The 18,054-nt window shown below is 43.3% G+C and overlaps 1 protein-coding gene across 2 annotated transcripts in view; it reads right to left on the bottom strand.

The window, feature by feature from the left end:
• C8A (complement C8 alpha chain) overlaps positions 1 to 13,627 on the bottom strand; it is a 55,194-nt gene extending 41,567 nt beyond the window's left edge. For both annotated transcript variants that reach the window (XM_070745990.1, XM_070745991.1), the window contains exons 1-3: positions 13,363 to 13,627; positions 9,264 to 9,357; positions 6,566 to 6,710 (exon numbers count right to left, since the gene is read on the bottom strand). In XM_070745990.1, the coding sequence (XP_070602091.1) occupies positions 6,566 to 6,710; positions 9,264 to 9,357; positions 13,363 to 13,478 (355 nt within the window). In that variant the 5' untranslated portion in view covers positions 13,479 to 13,627. The remainder of the gene's footprint in view (positions 1 to 6,565; positions 6,711 to 9,263; positions 9,358 to 13,362) is intronic.
• Between the last annotated feature and the right edge of the window lie 4,427 nt (positions 13,628 to 18,054).

The following is an 18,054-nucleotide window of genomic DNA, read 5'->3' as shown; positions in this document are numbered from 1 at the left end:
CCCGGCTGGGAGGGTGGTCTGGTTGGGCCTTGCCCAGGGTTCAGGGGTTTCTTGGCCTTGGGGTCCTCAGGGGTTCCTGGGGTAAGGGGCCCTGTTGCTGCTCCAGGGGGGGTTCTATTGTTTTAATCCCCCAGGGTGGTTTTTTCCTGGCAAGGTTGGGCCTTGCTACAGGGGTTTTTTGAGAGGAAAGGGGTTTTTTCCTCACTGCTAATTTTTTAAAGGTGGCATGGCCCCAAAGAAGAGGCAAGCCAGGGCCCCTGTGGTCCAGCCTGCGGCTATGCGCCCTAGGAGGGCCCTTAGGCCTTCTGCCCGGGCTCGGGCAAGTATGGAGGGGGCCCCTGGGGTGGTACCCGCAGAAGGGGCGGTGGGTCCTTTACCTACAACCCCTCACTCGGATGTTTCTCCTGCCCTTTCTTGGGCTAGGGTGTTGGAGAGGCTCGATGAGCTCGAGCACTGGCGGAGCGGCTCGGGCCCTTGGGGGGCCCTCGAGCAGGTACCAGCGGCGTTGGGAGGAGCTCCATCAGCAGCCCAGGCCGGACAGACGGCCCATACCGGGCAGAGGGCCCATACCGGGCAGGCGGCCCAGTCGGGGCACTTGACGGCTTTTCCGGGCCCCGCGGCGGTGGGGCCCCCTTGGATGTCTTCAACCCCGTACGGGGCAGGTGAGGTTGCACCACACAATACACATTCTTCATTTCTCCCCCTGGCTGGTGCGAGTTTTCCCCCGACGGGGCTGGGAAATGGGGTTAGCTTTGGGGGCCCCCAGGCGGGCGCATGCGGGCAGGTCTGGTCGCCACCGTCCCCGTTGGCGGGGGCGCCTGCGCCTGGCGCGGCGCCGCCGCTCAGGCCGGTGGGGGCTGGGGTGCCCGGGGTGCCCGGGGTGGGGGGTTGGACCCCTACAGCTCCTGCTGTTATGCCCCCGCTTCCATTGATGGCCTATCCCCAGGGTTTTGGGGTGCTAGGTCCGGGGGCCACCACGGTGTGGGACCCGTTCGCCAGTATTAAGGCGGGGGCCATTCCGTGTGGTCTGCCGGCCACCCCGTTAGGGTATCACCTTCACCCGTCCGTGAAGGAGGCCACTTGGAGGGGGGAGTACGTGGACCTTTTTTCATTGCTCAATCGGGAGGTCCCTAAACAAGAGAAAGAAGTAGTTCCTGGGGAAAAGCCCAAGAAAACAAAGGTCACCAAGTGCTTCAGCTCCTGGCTGTACGCTTTTCTGACATATGCGTCAGTGGTGATTCAGAGGCAGCCAGCCATGGCCTCGGCGATGCTTAAGTATATTGATTTGATCGCCAGGGCTAATTTTGAATACAAAGGCACCATATGGCGCCATTATGATAAAGGGTTTAGGATGAGGATGGCTGTGGAGCCCAACCTGCCATGGGATATGGTGGTACCGGACCTGTGGTTCAGGGCCACGCATATGTCTGGCAAGGAGGGGTGTGAGCGGACCGACAGCGGTCATTTCATGGAGGAGGAGCCTGCGGTGGCCACGCCGGCCAAGGTGACTCCTGGGGCGGCTGGTAAGGGGGCCTCACCCGCCTGTCATGAGTTTGCTGCGAAAGGGGCGTGTTTTCATCCCTTTTGCAAATATAAGCATGCCTGCGGGAATTGTGGGGGGCCCCATGCATCTGCTGTCTGCCCCCGCCCCAAGAAGGGGGCAGAAAAGAAGGGTGGGGGTCCAGGAAAGCCTCCCGCATCAGCTGGGGGAAAAGGGGCCCAGCCCAATTAATGTCTCTGTGCTTGAGGGTTGGTTGGTTGACTACCACCCTCGCTCGAGAGCGGCTGCTCTCTTGCTAGGTTTTTCCAAGGGATTTAGGATCCCTTATGTGGGGGTCAGGAAGGCTTTCATGTCCGACAACCTTAGATCGGTTGTCGGACATGAGGACATTGTTAGGGCCAAGATTGGGAAGGAGGTGGCCGAGGGCAGGGTCCTTGGGCCTTTCCCGGAGCCGCCCTTTCCGAATCTTAGGGTGTCCCCTCTGGGGGTGGTCCCCAAAAAGGCGAGTGGTGAATTTAGGTTGATTCACCATTTGTCTTTTCCTAAAGGGGAGTCAGTGAATGATTTCATTCCTGACAAATTGTGTTCGGTGCGGTACGCATCCTTTGATGCGGCCGTGTCCATGGTTAGGAAGTGTGGGGTTGGAGCCCTTATGGGTAAGTGCGACATTAAGTTGGCATTCTGGCTCCTCCCCATACACCCGGACGACTTCGAGCTCCTGGGCTTCCATTTCAAAGGTGGTTTTTATGTAGACCGGGCATTGCTGATGGGCTGCTCTGTCTCATGCTCTCTTTTCGAGAGTTTTAGCACCTTCTTGGAGTGGGCGCTCAGGAGGCGTAGTGGCCTGGGCTCTGTCGTTCACTACCTTGATGATTTCCTCATGGCAGGGCCTGCGCACTCGGTGCAATGTTTTGCGCTGATGCGGGACTTCGAAGCCCTTTGTGCTCAGCTAGGGGTGCCTTTAGCCTCTGAGAAGACCGAAGGCCCTGCCACCAGGATTACCTTCCTCGGTATTGAATTGGACTCAGAGGAGCAATCTTCTAGATTGCCCCTGGACAAATTGGAAAAAATCAGGTTCAAGCTGGAGGCGGTCCTGGGCTGCAGGAAGGTGACTCTTCGGCAGCTCCAGGAATTGGCCGGGATCCTTAATTTTGCCTGTCGGGTAGTAGTGCCGGGCAGGGCCTTTTCCAGACGGTTGTATGATGCGATGAAGGGGCTGCGTTTGCCCCATCATCGTACCCGCTTATGCGCAGGAGTCAGGGCTGACCTCTGCGTGTGGCGGGAGTTTTTGGAACACTTTAATGGATTGTCTTTTTGGAGGCATGAGCTTCTTTTGGAAGCTGAATTGCAGCTTTGCTCGGATGCTGCGGGGACTTGTGGTTTTGGGGTAGTGCTAGGTGACCAGTGGTGCTGGTCGGTGTGGCCTCCGGAATGGAGTGCCTCTTCTCTGGTTAAGGACCTCACTTTTTTAGAGCTCTTCCCCTTGATAGTGGCCTTAGAGCTTTGGGGGGAGCAGTTTAGGAACAAGACTGTACACTTTTGGTGCGACAACCTAGCGGTTGTCCATGTTGTTAATGCCCTGTCCTCTAAGAGTGACAGGGTCATGCGGCTTGTCCGCCATTTTGTGCACAAGTCCTTGTCCCTAAACGCCTTGTTTTTGGCCAGACATGTCCCCGAGGTGGATAACGGTGTGGCTGACGCCTTGTCCCGTGGTCAGTTGTCCAGGTTTCGGACCCTGGCCCCGTGGGCACGGGAGTCGCCAGAGGTGTTCCCAGTCCACCTTTGGAGCCTGGGCGGGCTCCCGAGCGTTGGAGAGACGAGGCCTCCAGGGCGATCGCCCTTTCGGTAGCACCGGGCACCCTGCGGGCCTACCAGAGTGCAGGTAACGAGTTTGGGGATTTCAGGCAGGGTAAGGGTTACCCCCATAGTTGGCCTGCCCCAGTTGAACACCTGGCGGAATTTTGTGTCCTGCTGAGGCAGCGTGGCCTTTCAGTTAGGACTATTAGGTCCCGGTTAGCCGGCCTCGCCTTTCTGTCCAAGGCGGGGGGTTTCAGGGATTTTTCTGGTGACTTCCGCATTCGGAAGATGCTGGAAGGCTGGTTGAGGGAGCGACAGGGGGTCCCTTCTGACACTCGTCAGGCCCTGACGGTTCAGCAGCTGTCCTTGATTAATCAGGCCTTGGACAGTCTGTGTGCCTCTCTGTACGAGGCCCGTCTTTTTAGGGCAGCCACTTGTGTAATGTTTTTTGGGGCCCTTAGGGTCAGCGAGGCAATAGCTTCCTCACAGGCTGACTTGTCGCTCCGCGCCTTCCAGTTCACTGATCTGGCCTTTAGACAAGGGGGTGTCTCACTTTTGGTGAGACATTCCAAGACAGATCAGTTGCACAGAGGGGTTAAGATAGAACTTAGTGCAGCCACCGATCAGTCTGTATGCCCGGTGGCCGCTTTGCAGCAATTTTGTGCCTTAAGGGGGTCAGGGCAAGGGTACCTATTTAAGCATCAGGACGGTACCCCCCTGACCCGTTATCAATTCTGGGCTTTAGTGTCTAAGGCAATGGCTCAGGTGGGCATGGATCCCGCCGGATATGGAACGCATTCGTTCCGTATCGGCGCCGCCACTAGCGCGGCGCTTTCTGGTTTCCCGGCCCATCGGATTCGGGAGATCGGCCGCTGGCGGTCGGCGGCATATTTGGGTTATGTTAGGCCCGCCGAGGATCCTAGGCAGGGCTTAGGCTAGGTAACCTCTCTGTGTGTGTCCTCTTTCAGGTCCCCATGCCAATCAGAAACCGACGGCGCTGCTGTGTGGCCACAGCATGGTATTTTGGGCCGACCGCTCAGCAGCCAGAAGCCCCATCGAGACCCAGTTGTCATTGGGACGTTGGGTCAATGTTGTTTGGATGGGCCGGAGAGGTATGCGGTGGGAGGGGCTCCTACCGACGTTGCTGGGGGGGCAGCATCTCAGGGCTGTACCCGGCGCTGCTGGGCGGGCGGCTACCCAGGGTCGCGCTCAGATGGGACTGGGTGGGCGGCAGCCCATAGCCGCACCCAGATGGCTGGTCTTGCACCTCGGTGGCAATGACCTATGCCTGCTTGGTGGTCTACCGTTGATCATCCAGGCGCGCGAAGACCTGCGGTGGCTTCGCACTGTGTGGCCAACCACGCAAGTGGTGTGGTCAGAGATCCTCCCAAGGATCGTATGGAGGGACGCCATTTCCCTTAGGGCCATTCACCGGGTCAGGCGTAGAGTGAATAAGGCCCTGGGCAAAACAGTTAGGGAATTAGGTGGGGTTGTAGTGGCTCATCCCCTCATCACTGTAGATCGGCCGTGGCTTTACCGGGCCGATGGCGTTCACCTGTCAGAACAGGGGAACGCCATTTTCTTACAGGACCTGCAGCGGTCTCTGCGTGAGCTGGCGCAGATAGAGGGGGGAGTTGGGGGGGCCAAGATAGAGATCTGACCCCCGCTCCGTGGCAGGTTAGGGGCGGAAATCTGGGTGGTGGTTAGCAACTGTGCGTTCTCCCTTGGGCATCTTTGGGGATGATTGACAGGTTCTCTCCAAGCTCATGGTGGGGTGCTACCTGAGCAGTTGGGGGGAACCTGTCTTTGGGTCCCGCACATTGAAGTCCCCGGGTAGGGGTGCGCCGGCGGGACTCCCCTCATGCGAGAGCATGGCAGGGTCTCAGGTGAGGGAGAGGTCCCTCACCTGGACCAGCATCGAGCTACGCCCATAGTTGCCCAGGAATGTTGATTTGCTACGTCATTTCCGCCCCGGAAGTATTTGTTTGACCCTGCAGGTCCACTGTTTGGGTCATAGTTAAGCATGTTGATTTATGCTAATTTATGCTAATTTATGCTAATTTAATTAAATAAATTATGCAGATTATTAATTAATAAAAATGACCCAAGTTTAAATCCAGCTCTTGTGTCCGTGTCGTTACTCCGTCTCTTCGGCAAGAAGAGACCAGACATAGGAACAGTTCAGCCCCATTTATTTCTCTCTGGCAGAAAGCAATACGGAATGCTGGGCAGTTGCAGGGAAGCCACTTTTAAGGGCTTCCCTGAAACCGGCTGGCCACTAACAGTATTTTAATGGCGGCTATTCAATGGCGGCTATGCAAATCCAGGACACGTACAGCCATACGTAACAAAGAGTGTGCTTTTGCACAGTATTCAGAGGTCATGTGAGAGCATTCTCCAAAGGTACTTCAAGAATGAAGGCCTCATGCAATCTGTAGCTGCCTCCAGTGGGCAGCACAGGCCCATTAACAAAAGACAACACTTATGTAATTGGATTGTGTTTTTCGCCAGTGTCAATTTAGGGCCTTTTCTGAATTCTGAACACCAAATCCAAAAAGTTAATCATCACTGAATAAGATAATGGAGTCTACCAAAATGAAACCCAAAGTTTGTTTGTTTGTTTGTCTGTCTGTTTGTTTGTTTGTTTGTTTGTTATTGGACTTATATGCCGCCTTCTCCAAGGACTTAGGGAGGCTTACAATATATAAAAATACAAAAACAGATTCAAAAAGTCCCATTTTAAATAATCTAAAAGACTCAATAGTTTAATGACCCATTTAAAAACCATACACTTACTCTCACACTCATTCATGCCACAATCAAATTAACAGGCGGAGCAAAATGTTAAAGCTCAATGGCCCCAGGCCTGCCAGCTCGTTTGAATTTTTAGGGCCTTTCGGAAGGCCAGGAGAGTGGGGAAAGTGTGAAAAGTGTGAATCTCCAGGGGGAGTTGATTCCAGAGGGTTGGAGCTGCCACAGAGAAGGCATTGCTTGGCTGATGGGACCTGGAGAAGGCCAACTCTGTGCGTTCTGACTGGTCACTGGGATACGTGAGACTGGAGACGGTCCCATAATTCTTTGTTCTCATTTCAACAACAGCAGCAGCAGCAATAACAACCAGCAAAAATCTTTCTTCAAATCAATTTCAGTGTATCTTTCAGGACTGGTCACCTCTAGGTACCTGTATCTCATTTAATGGGAATTGTAGAAACTGAAGCCATCCAAAGGGCATCAGAATGAGGAAGATTGAAATGGAACAAGACTCACCTGTCTCCTCACACCGAAAGTCCTCTCCACAGCTTTGATCCACCACACATGGTTCGGTGGGGTTGCAAGCTTCTCTGTCCCAAATATTGCCATTGCATATTCTCCCCTTATATTTGGCTGGTTGTACCAGCTGCCTTGATCTGAACTGTAGAGTACATTAAAATAGTTACATACAAATTCTTTAAAATGTGGAATTAAACATTTTAGAATCCCACAAAATAATCTCACTCAAGAAGGGGAAGCATTAATTATGTAGCCATTAAAAATGTAGAACTAATTGAGTGTTTCTCAATACAGTGGGAATTACTTAAAGCACAGCTTGCAGTATGCGGTGATGAAACATTCAGAGATAATTTAAAAACAACAGCAAAAAAAAATAAATATCAGAGGTAAAGCCTGATTGCAGTCAACATAAATTGCAGGGCTTTTCCCCCCAAATCCAATTGCTCTCTTGTTTCAAGAAGATAAAATAACTCTACATAACCCCACAAATAACTGGGATCAGTTTCCATGACTTGTAATTCTATACAAACAGTTGGTGCATATATGAAAGCTATCATTTAATAGTGTAGGCTGGTGTGAGAATGTGAGTGAAACATTGCACTGAAAGTTCATTCCAGGAGAATCTCCTGTTTACACCTCATTTTTGGAAATGTAGCTACACTTTTTTGCAGACTCAGTCTTAACAAAACATCTTTTTTCTTGGAGGTAAAGCTTGCCCTATTTCAGTGCATAGCATTTAATAGTGAATAACATTGCCATAGTATTCTATTTAAGGTTGTGATTGCTCCACAGCAATATCATTATCATGATAGTTTATGTGATGATCTAGATTATTATTATTACCATTGCATTATTTTGGATTTGTAACTATCTAGTTGTTTATTACATTACCTGGATGTTTTGACTGTTATCCATGGCTATAAACTGCCAGATGTATTAGGCAGATTGGGTATAATATAAATGAAATGACTGAAATAAAAAAATCTAGATATTTAGTGCATTAATACAGCAAAGAGAGCCAGTTTGGCATAGCAGTTAAGGTGTGAGGTTGGAAACCAGGAGTTTGTTTGTTTGTTTGTTTGTTTGTTTGTTTGTTTATTATTAATTAATTTGTTTGTTTGTTTGTTTGTTTGTTTGTTTGTTTGTTTGCTTATTGGATTTATATGCCACCCCTCTTCAGAGTCTTGGGGCAGCTTACAACATATAAAAAACAATGCAGACATCCTAATCCAATTAATTTTAAAACTAGTTAATCTAAAACCCCAGTGGTGTTAAAATCAATCATTACCATTCACACAACAAACATACATTGCATCTGTTGGCCAGGGGGCTAGAATCTAATGGCCTCAAGCCTGAAGGCATAGATGAGCCTTCAGATTCTTTCAGAAGGTGAGGAGGGTGGGAGCAGTGCGAATCTCTGGGGGAAGCTGATTCCAGAGGGCCGGAGCCCCCCCAGAGAAGACTCTTCCCCTAGGCTCTGCCAAGTGACATTGTCTGGTGGACAGGACCTGGATAAGGCCAACTCTGTGGGACCTGACTGGTTGCTGGGATTCATACATCAGGAGACAGTGCCACAGGTTATCTGGTCCAATGCCATGTTCTCTACAAATTTGAATGTGCACAACAGCATGTGAAATTGATTGTCAATCAGTGTTGCTTCCTAAGTGGACAGTTTGATTTCACAGAAGTTTGATTTACCTGGAGTTATATTGTGTTGTTTAAGTGTTCCCTTTAATTTTTTGAGCAGTGTATTTAATAAAGATTATTTTTTAAAGGGAAAAAAAAGAAAATTCATTTTATCATTATTGCAAGCAAAATTTATTTTATATTGTAGGTCATAACCAGGGGTGGGCTGCTGCCCGGATGGGGGGGAACACAGTGGGGTAGCAAAAATGGAGCTCCACCCTAGAGCACCCAATTTGCACTGAAAGATGCAAAGCCACGTCCACAGTGTGGTAGAAAAATTTTGGTAGCCCTTCACTGGTCATAACCGACACCTTGAATTGTGTCCAGAAACCAATAGGCAGCTAGTGCAGTCCGCGGAGTGCTGGAGAAACATGGGCATACCTGGGAAGGCCCATGACTGCTCGCGGGGCTGTGTTTTCCATGATTTGCAGTTTCCAAACACTCTTCAAAGGTAGAGAACATTGCAGTAGTGGAACCTCAAGGTGATAAGGGCATGAGTGACTGTGAGTAAAGACTCCCTGTTCAAATAGGGCTGCAACTGGTGCATCAGGTGAACCTGGGCAAACGCCCTCCTCACCACAGCCGAAATATTAGGTTCTTGTGTTTTAATCCTGTCTTCAACATGAAGCCAACTGGATGACTCACTCAGCCAATGGCAATGGCAAACCACTTCTGAAATTTTGCTTTAAAAATCTGCAGGGACTAGTCCAGGAGTCACTACTGACTCAAAAGCATGCATACACACACACACACACACACACAAATCCAGCAAAGTACTTCCTATGTTCTTTTCTGGCATCTTGTTTCACTGTACTGTACAGAGCAGCATAGACCCAATCCAAAACAGAGCAGAATTACATGGATTTCAAAGTCCTTCATTCAGTCTGTTTTGTTTGGGGGGGTTTCTGGCCAGGGAATTGGATATTGTCCCTATACCGAGCTATACTTTTACTATCATTGCCAGCAACATATAGCAAAAAGTTAGTTGCATAAGATTGGAGCCCCTTACTCGTTTTTTTTGGCAAGGGAAGCATCTTGTCCATTGTGACCATGTGCTCAGGTGACAATCAATGGGAATAGGTCCTCCAGCTTGTCTTTGTGATCTTGAAATAGAATGAAAATAGTTAGCAATACCGAATAATAGGGTCCATTTGCACATCTACTCTGTGAAAATCAATTTTAATAGAATACTCTTGACTGCAACATGGGGTTGGATTTAATACTTATTAAGTATGTCAGGCTCAAGCATGGGTAAGTTAATTTCAAGGACTGTTTTCAAACATTCAAGGAATCTTGTGTGCAGATGCTTGCTGCATATTTGTGTTTTGTCTGCATCCTGGCAGAAAATAGTGGTGAGCTTTTATTAGTGACTTTTAAAAAATGTTTTACCTTTTTACATTCTTCTGTTATATTCAGGACAAAAGGAATTTCATCCGGCAGTGTTTGATTGAACCACAATTCAATGGCCATATTCATTATTTGTTTAAGAAAATTTATATTATCAAAGTGACAGCTAAAAGCTGGCACATTTTTTCCTCCCCTCCCCCTCTCTTCTATACTCCCCTTCCTCTAATTTCTTTACTTCATTTATCCTATCTCTCTTCTCTTCTTTTTCTCTTGTCTTAGTATAATTTATATGATTGCTATATCATGCATTACATTTCTTTCTGTTCTGTTTTTAAAGTATATATACTGCTCAGAAAAATAAAGGGAACACTCAAATAACACATTCTAGATCTGAATGAACTAAATATTCTCACTGAATACTTTGTTCTGTACAAAGTTGAATGTGCACAACCGCATGTGAAATTGATTGTCAATCAGTGTTTCACAGAAGTTTGATTTACTTGGAGTTATATTGTGTCGTTTAAGTGTTCCCTTTATTTATTTTTTGAGCAGTGTATTTTTTAAAGGGGGGAAAATTAATTTTATCATCATTGCAAGCAAAAATTATTTTACATTATAGAAAGTTTTAACTTCACATATTAGTAATGCCTATTAGGGTAGCAGTAATAAAGCTAACATACAATGTAAACGATACATCCAGCCTCAATGATAGAAATTCACTAGATGATTATGGCCCAGAAGCATTTTCTCAATAAAATAGTACTTGTGAGATTAAGTTGAGCTGTCGGATAGTATGGTGTGTACCGTTTTGTGAGGTTGTAGATCAAAAGTGAGATATAAATACTGTATAGCAAATAAATAAACATGCATTAAATAAGGTGAATGTTTTTCTAAGTACCTTCTTACAGCATCATAATACCAAAATTGAATTAGTAACAGAAACTCACACTTGGAAAAAAATACTTTGTTATCTATTTTACCTACATCTGAGATATATATCAAATAATGGTGTATATCTATAGTTTGCCCAATCTAAAAATCAATAGAAGTTCTCATAGCAATTTCATTGAAAAAAAACAAAAATACCCCAATAATTAAGAAAGGGATTTTAAAAGAACTATTACATTTCATCTTATTTTATTACCATGTCACCACCATGGCTTCTGCGTTTCTTGGAGACTTAAAAATAGCTACTTAAAATATGGTCTCTGTAAATCTTTCAAATTTTAAAAAACAAACAATATCACCATTTCTCAGTGTTGCTCTCATCCACTTATTTACAGTATCAGACATGACATCTAAAGTAATTTTCAAGGTTAGTCAGAATTAAAGGAATTCTAACATAAAAATGCTTCAATAGTGATTACTTAAGGCTTAAGCTTTTCACTGCCAAGGTAGCCTACAACATTCTTCAGAACCAAGCCAATTAGGACTTCCACAACCTTGAAAAAGCTGGATAGAGAACAAATTTGGTGGTGGGTTATAAATGATTTTGCTATCGGTTTGCATGTACAAAACTTCTGCACATCCGCAGAAGCATCCCGGGCGGCTGGGCTACCAGTTCTAAGAACTGGTCCAAACTGGGAGCAACCCACTGCTGAACCAATTCCCATTATTATTTCCTCCAAAGAAACAAGTGTTATGTAATATCAGGCTGAAATCAAAATTAGAATTAATTACTTGAGAGTATGTGCACAAAATTCTGGATGTATGTGAAGCTGCAGGGTTGTGCACCTTGACAAGCTAAAATTATAGTCTCAACCCTACCTTTTCTCCTCCCCTCTCATGAAATACTGCATAGGCAACAACTTTTATACTTTGACAAAAACTATTAAAATATATAGTGGTATTGGAAGGACTAAAGAACAGCATAGAAGATCTCAGCATTTTGTATTAATAGAAGACATACTGCCAAATGTCCCAGGGAAGTATGAAAATCATTGGAAAATATTGTGGAATTCGGAGGCCTCCAAAAGTTGTTACGAAATAGAAACTTTTGATGTGGTAAAACAGAGAAACTATAAAATGCATATTATTATCCCTAATTTTGTTTTTCTGAATACTTAATTAAATATAATTATACTCACATGAATTAATTTATATTTGATTAAATAAACTTCCGTGTATATTAATTAAACATAAATATATGCTCGTCTGATTCTGAATTGCGTGCATCTTATCCCTCTTGAAAAATAAAAAGCCCTTAGTAATATAAAGGTAGGTTTGATCCAGAATAACTTATAACTCCAAAGTTAATACAATCTTTCTAAAGATTTCTACTTCAGCCAGATTCTAGGCAATCTTTCCCTGGCAGAGTAGACGAAATCTTGAACCAGTTATTTGACATGATAACAAGTAGATTATTTTGATAATAAAGTGATCTTGTTCCTTGGAGTAGCATTACTTTATTATCAGAGTAAATGTCCCATGGTAGACAATTCAAATAGCTTCTTTTTCCACTGGTCAGTGTGTGAATTTCTTCAGGCTATGTTCTCTAGAAGGAGCATAGGGTGAGATAGGGTGCTGATCTGTATCCAATGTATTCCTTAATAAGATACATCCCATTTGATTATTTATCGAAGTAGAAGCTCTGAGCAATGCTTGTTATTGTCACATTGCTAACACATAACCTGTCATTATCACTTACCTTCTATTATCATTATGACTGACACACTAGGAGAATGTAAGGTGCTTCGGCACCTTGAAGACCAGCAAATTTAATATGACACGAGATTTCACAGGCTGTAATCCACAATGTCAGATGACAAGCAGGCATTTTATTAGAGGAGATTTATTTTTTGTAAGGAGGAAGACTACTAATAATAATTAGAACAATGCCAGTATTCTTCAGAAGCTGGAAATCACAGACTATTCTAAAGTCCAAGAGATGTATTGTAAAGATAACAATAGGTATACTTGATCATACCTCACTGTTTCTATTTCAGGACCAGGCAGTCAGAGAGGATCATTTAAAAAAAATAATCTAATTGCTTATTTTATTTTATTTTCTTCCCTCTCCACTTTCCGGTGTGTACTGCTGCTTGCACAGAGCACAAAGTGCTAAAATTACTAAACATTTGGATCAGAAAGGGTGCCATACATGAATACAATGACAAAAATAAGCCATCTGTACTTATTGCAGAAATAAATGAATCAGTCCTGAAAATTCAGAAATCATATATTAATAATCCAAGCATAGTATTCTTGATTTCTCATCTCCAAAAATGTTTGAAGTTCACCTTCATTTGTTTGATGTGATCACTTTATCTAGCCTAAAAACGTTCTGTTCTTCATTTAGTTTCAGTAAGGATTTTTGGAACAAGCTTTAAAATTAGGGGAAATGTCCTATATATTTTTACTTGGAATTAAGTTCCACAGAATTTAACTTTGAGGATAGTGTTTGTCCCTGTTTTTTTTCCTAATCACCAGGAAATTATATAGAATAGCTAGCAAATGTATTGTTGAATAATACGGTTATAAGTTCATTTTGATTTAGTATACATGGAATAAAGGACAGAATTGTCCGAAGAACAAATTGTGGCTCAGGAGGAAATGTCTTAAACAGATGCAATTATGAGACTCGAAAAATGATTTGTGTTACTGTTCCACAGTGATGGGACAATTGTGTCAACCATTTTTTGTTACCTGCTTTAAGATAATGGTACCCACATGGCCCATATACGTGTTTGAATTGATGTACTGACCAGATAACAATTTCTATATGACAAGTAGTATCTTAAATTACATGGAGAAAGACTTACCTCTGGGAAGGCAATCCGGTTAACTTACTCTGTACCGCATCTGTATTCTCACATAACAGCAAGTAAGCTATTGAGAGAATTATAGGAAAAAGTATATTATTTGGGTGGATCTTCATTTTCTTTTAGCAAAACCAAATGCTTTGCATTTTTGTTTTTGTTTTTTGGTTGAAAACCTTTGAGTTCCCACTTGGGAGTGGTCTGGGGTTGTTGCTTTTTTTTTTTAGAGTGTATTTTGTGTCTCGAATGTTCTTTGGTACTGTGAATCATTGACAAAAAGAAAAACAAACAAAATGTTGGGGGGTAAGGAACAAATCAAACTGAGTGCTCAATGGCAGACATTTCAAGATAGGCAGACACATTTAAACAAACTTTTGTGTTCATGCCAAAGTCCACTAAATTTGGTTAATAGAACTGAAGCCCATATTTGTTATGAAGCCCATATATTAGAAATTGAAGATATAAGAACATGAACCTAATTGCTGCTTGTTTTTTCTATGTGTGGTTGTGATATTTAAGAGTTAAGAGCAGCATTATTGAAAGGAAAGTCAAAACAATCAAGAACATAAATTTTATCCCAATGGTTTTGTTCTGCCGGCGTGTCCCAACAGCCCGTAATTACAGGGTAATTAGTCCAAAAAGACACACACCACACGATAGAAGGAAAACCAAAAGTCTTTATCAACAGAAAAGCAGAAAAAACTCCCTTTTTGAATGTCAAAGGGATTTTCTGGTACACACAAGGCACAGGTTGAATGCAATCCAATTTCTCACCCAGTAACTGGGAAATTGAGTCCAATTCCAAAGTCCAGAAAGTCCACACACAGTCTTGAACAGAGAAACAGCAAAACCACGATCTTGATGAAACTATGAATCAGATAAACTTCCACAAGGCTAAACCAGCATGCTGCTCTTTTTATCTGTAGCACTAATTACAGCAGCCCCACCCAACCACAGGTGGCCTCACCTATCTCCTGTAATAATCCTTCAGTTGTTCTCTCCTATGCATCACTCTATGCATGCGTGGGTCTGTCATACGTTCTTGTTCACAATCCAGGGATGATAAGGATGATTTATCTCCTCCTGGGCTGTCTGCCAAACTCCCCTCTTCCCTGCTACTCACGCTTCCTTCGTCAGAGGAGCCTTCGTCGGGAGATTCTATCGGGAGCAAAACAGGCCTGTGGCATGTGGATGTTTCCCCCACATCCACCTCCATATTCCTTGGGGCAGGAGCTAGGCCAGAGCCAACCACAACCACAGATTTTCTCTCTCTTCTTCCAAGTTTTTTTCTTCTTTTTCCCAATGGTTTTCCTCTCCTCCCACTTATGACTGTATGACTATAACTTGTTGCTTGTATCCTTACAATTTATATTAATATATATTTATATATATTTATATTTATATTAATATTGATTGTTTCCTGATTTCTTATTTATACCTTATGACAATCATTAAGTGTTAATAGAACTGAAGCCCATATTTGTTATGAAGCCCATATATTAGAAATTGAAGGTATAAGAACATGAACTTAATTGCTGCTCATGATTCTTGACAAATGTATCTTTTCTTTTATGTACACTGAGAGCATATGCACCAATGACAAATTCCTTGTGAGTCCCAATCACACTTGGCCAATAAAGAATTCTATTGTATTCTATTCTAAAAAGTGCAACATTTAACAGATGGAATGTTTCCAGATATAGATACTGGATTTCACTAATATTAACACTATTTTGACAGGTGTAAATTTGACTAGGAAAAAAAACATGGCCATATGTAGCAAAGCATTCATCTGATATGTATGCATAAGTCGAATAGACCTATGATATCTTGGATCATGCCATGCAGATTACTTTGTGGTGCTTGTAAGTGGGAGAGAAAAATATACCCTCTGATGGTTTCTCTGCCTATGGCTAATTAATTAAAGTTTCTCTGCAATTGATAATTAAAGTCCCCAAACTGAGATTATGTTGGGACTTCAAAATAAATTATCCTTAATAGACTTGTTTTCCACGAACTATTGATATTTCTTTAGCCAGCCTATTGTAATGATATTTTGCAGAAATATTACTTTTGCAGGAATTTTGCAGGATCAGAACTTGGATTATCTGATTTGGTCAGAAGCAGAGGGCATCATCACTTCTTTTGTCTAGTTTTTTTAAAATCAAATATCTGAGAATAAATTACTGTAAGCTACAACTTTATGTTTTAATGAGCAGATGGTAAAATTCCAGTAGGAATTTCCCTTATTTGGCATTCAACAATATATATAGGGCAATGCTACAAATAAAGAGTCCAATATGCATCTGCATTTTAGAAAATAGATACCCTTGATAATTTTAGGACATATTTTAACTAATGTATGACAAAAAAATACTCTTACACAGTTCACAGAATAAAACAGAGAAATGGCTTAATATTTCATCTTATTTTATTACCATGTCACCACCATGGCTTCTGAGTTTCTTGGAGACTTAAAAATAGCTACTTAAAAAAATGTAAATCTTTCAAATTTTAAAAAACAAACAATATCACAATTTCTCAGTGTTGCTCCCATCCACCTATTTACAGTATCGGACATGACATCTAAAATAATATTCAAGGTTAGTCAGAATTAAAGGAATTCTAACATAAAAATGCTTCAATAGTGATTACTTAAGGCTTAAACTTTTCAGTGCCAAGGTAGCCTACAACATTCTTCAGATCCAAGCCAATTAGGACTTCCACAACCTTGAAAAAGCTGGATAGAGAACAAATTTGGTGGTGGGTTATAAATGATTTTGCTATCGGTTCGCATGTACAAAGCTTCTGCACATCTGCAGAAGCATCCTGGGCGGCTGGGCTACCAGTTCTAAGAACTGGTCCAAACTGGGAGCAACCCACTACTGAACCAATTCCCATTATTATTTCCTCCAAAGAAACAAGTGTTATGTAATATCAGGCTGAAATCAAAATTAGAACTAATTACTTGAGAGTATGTGCACAAAACTCTGGGTGTATGTGAAGCTGCAGGGTTGTGCACCTTGACAAGCTAAAATTATAGTCTCAACCCTACCTTTTCTCCTCCCCTCTCATGAAATACTGCATAGGCACCAACACAACTTTCTGAATGTCTCTGCCTATTTTTAAAAAGTTGCTAATTCTGCATCAGTCCATGTGTCTAGTGGCTAATGTTGCCAGAATTAACACCATATCTTCTAGAAGCACCAGCCAGTTTTCCATGAAATGGACTAAGAAAATAAATAAGCAAAGATTTTTTAAAAATATTATTATTCTGTCAAACTCTACGCTTTAAGGCAAATTGAGCCCCTATCTTGTCTATTGCTGTAATAAAGATCTGATTTGATTAACCCTTAGCTAAACCTTGCTGAGATTAGACTTAAAACAGCATAAAATATGAAAATAGAACTCAATAGTAGTAACCTCAATGAGTAATAAGGATGATACAAGCTCAGTTTGGGCTTCCTTTGGGCTATATGAATTCAGCCATTCTTACCATCTGTTCAAGTGGAGTTGGCAAGCCAGATTTCACTGTACAGCAAAACTTTAGAAAATAAAATGCTGAACCTACCAATGAATTCACTTAGGGAAAACACAATGTACTCTGCACAGGGCCCTAAAGAAAATGGCAATTCATTTTTCCCCATTGTCTGTCTCAATAAAATAGTTTCCAGCATCCAAGCAGAGTGAGTTATTGCTTAGCACATATTGGCTGTCATGTTTGCCTACTCAGTCACTGCATCACTAGGATCTAAATCTTTGATTTCTAAAGCAATTGCAGACGAGAAAGAAGCAACTGACAATATGAAATCTTCCTTTAATTTAATATGCCACGTAAACCAGCCACCGGGAATCTCTCCAACCCAAAGCCTGACCATCCACTAATAAAAATGACCAAATATTTTCCTTCTCAGCATCTAGCGAGATTTCTGAAGCATTGTATCTATTTTAGCTGTGCTGACAGTGGCGTCGGAAACACACTTCATATGATTAAAGTTATTTGTGGCTCTTCCAGAAATAAAACGATCAAGCCCATCTCCAGTTTCTGAAAAAGAAGGTGCCACTTTAGTGAATGTGTGATGCTGTCAGCCAGGAACGTAGAAAAAAGGTTGGAGACATTCAAGACAATAAGCATATCACAGATGAATAAAAGACATCTCATGTTGCAGGAAGTTACATATTGAAAATAATGGCTAAAAGTTTCACTCCTATGTGCATTAACATAGAAAGTTGCAAATAAATGTTGGGTCGTACACTCTCAAGCTGTTCAGCTGTTGCAGTGACCTTCAAGGTAATGTCCCCAAAGAGCAGCCATTCTTCCTAGCCTCAGGCTCTCCACATGTGTTGGATGGCAGCTCCCAGCATCCCTAGCCAAAACAGAATTTGGCTAGCAATTCTGGAGGGCAACCCATTGGAGCTGCTCCAGCATCTGGGTTATTTGGCACACTCTGTCACACCAAATGCAAAAGGCAAAAGAAGGCAATTTTTGCATCGCCACATGTCTCAAAACTAACCCCGTGGTGGGAATAGTATCTCACTAAACAAACCCTGGAGTGGATGAGCTATGAATGAAAGAAAGCCAAGAGAAAGAAACTGATCCAATTATTTTCAGCACCAAGGCTAAACTTGACAACTCCCTCACAATAGCAGGGCTCTCCAAACTTTAAAGACTTCAACTCCCAGAATTCCTTGGCT

Source organism: Erythrolamprus reginae, chromosome 3 (genome assembly GCF_031021105.1).
Source record: "Erythrolamprus reginae isolate rEryReg1 chromosome 3, rEryReg1.hap1, whole genome shotgun sequence".
NCBI lineage: Eukaryota > Metazoa > Chordata > Lepidosauria > Squamata > Dipsadidae > Erythrolamprus > Erythrolamprus reginae.
This window is presented reverse-complemented; position numbering and strand designations above follow the sequence as displayed.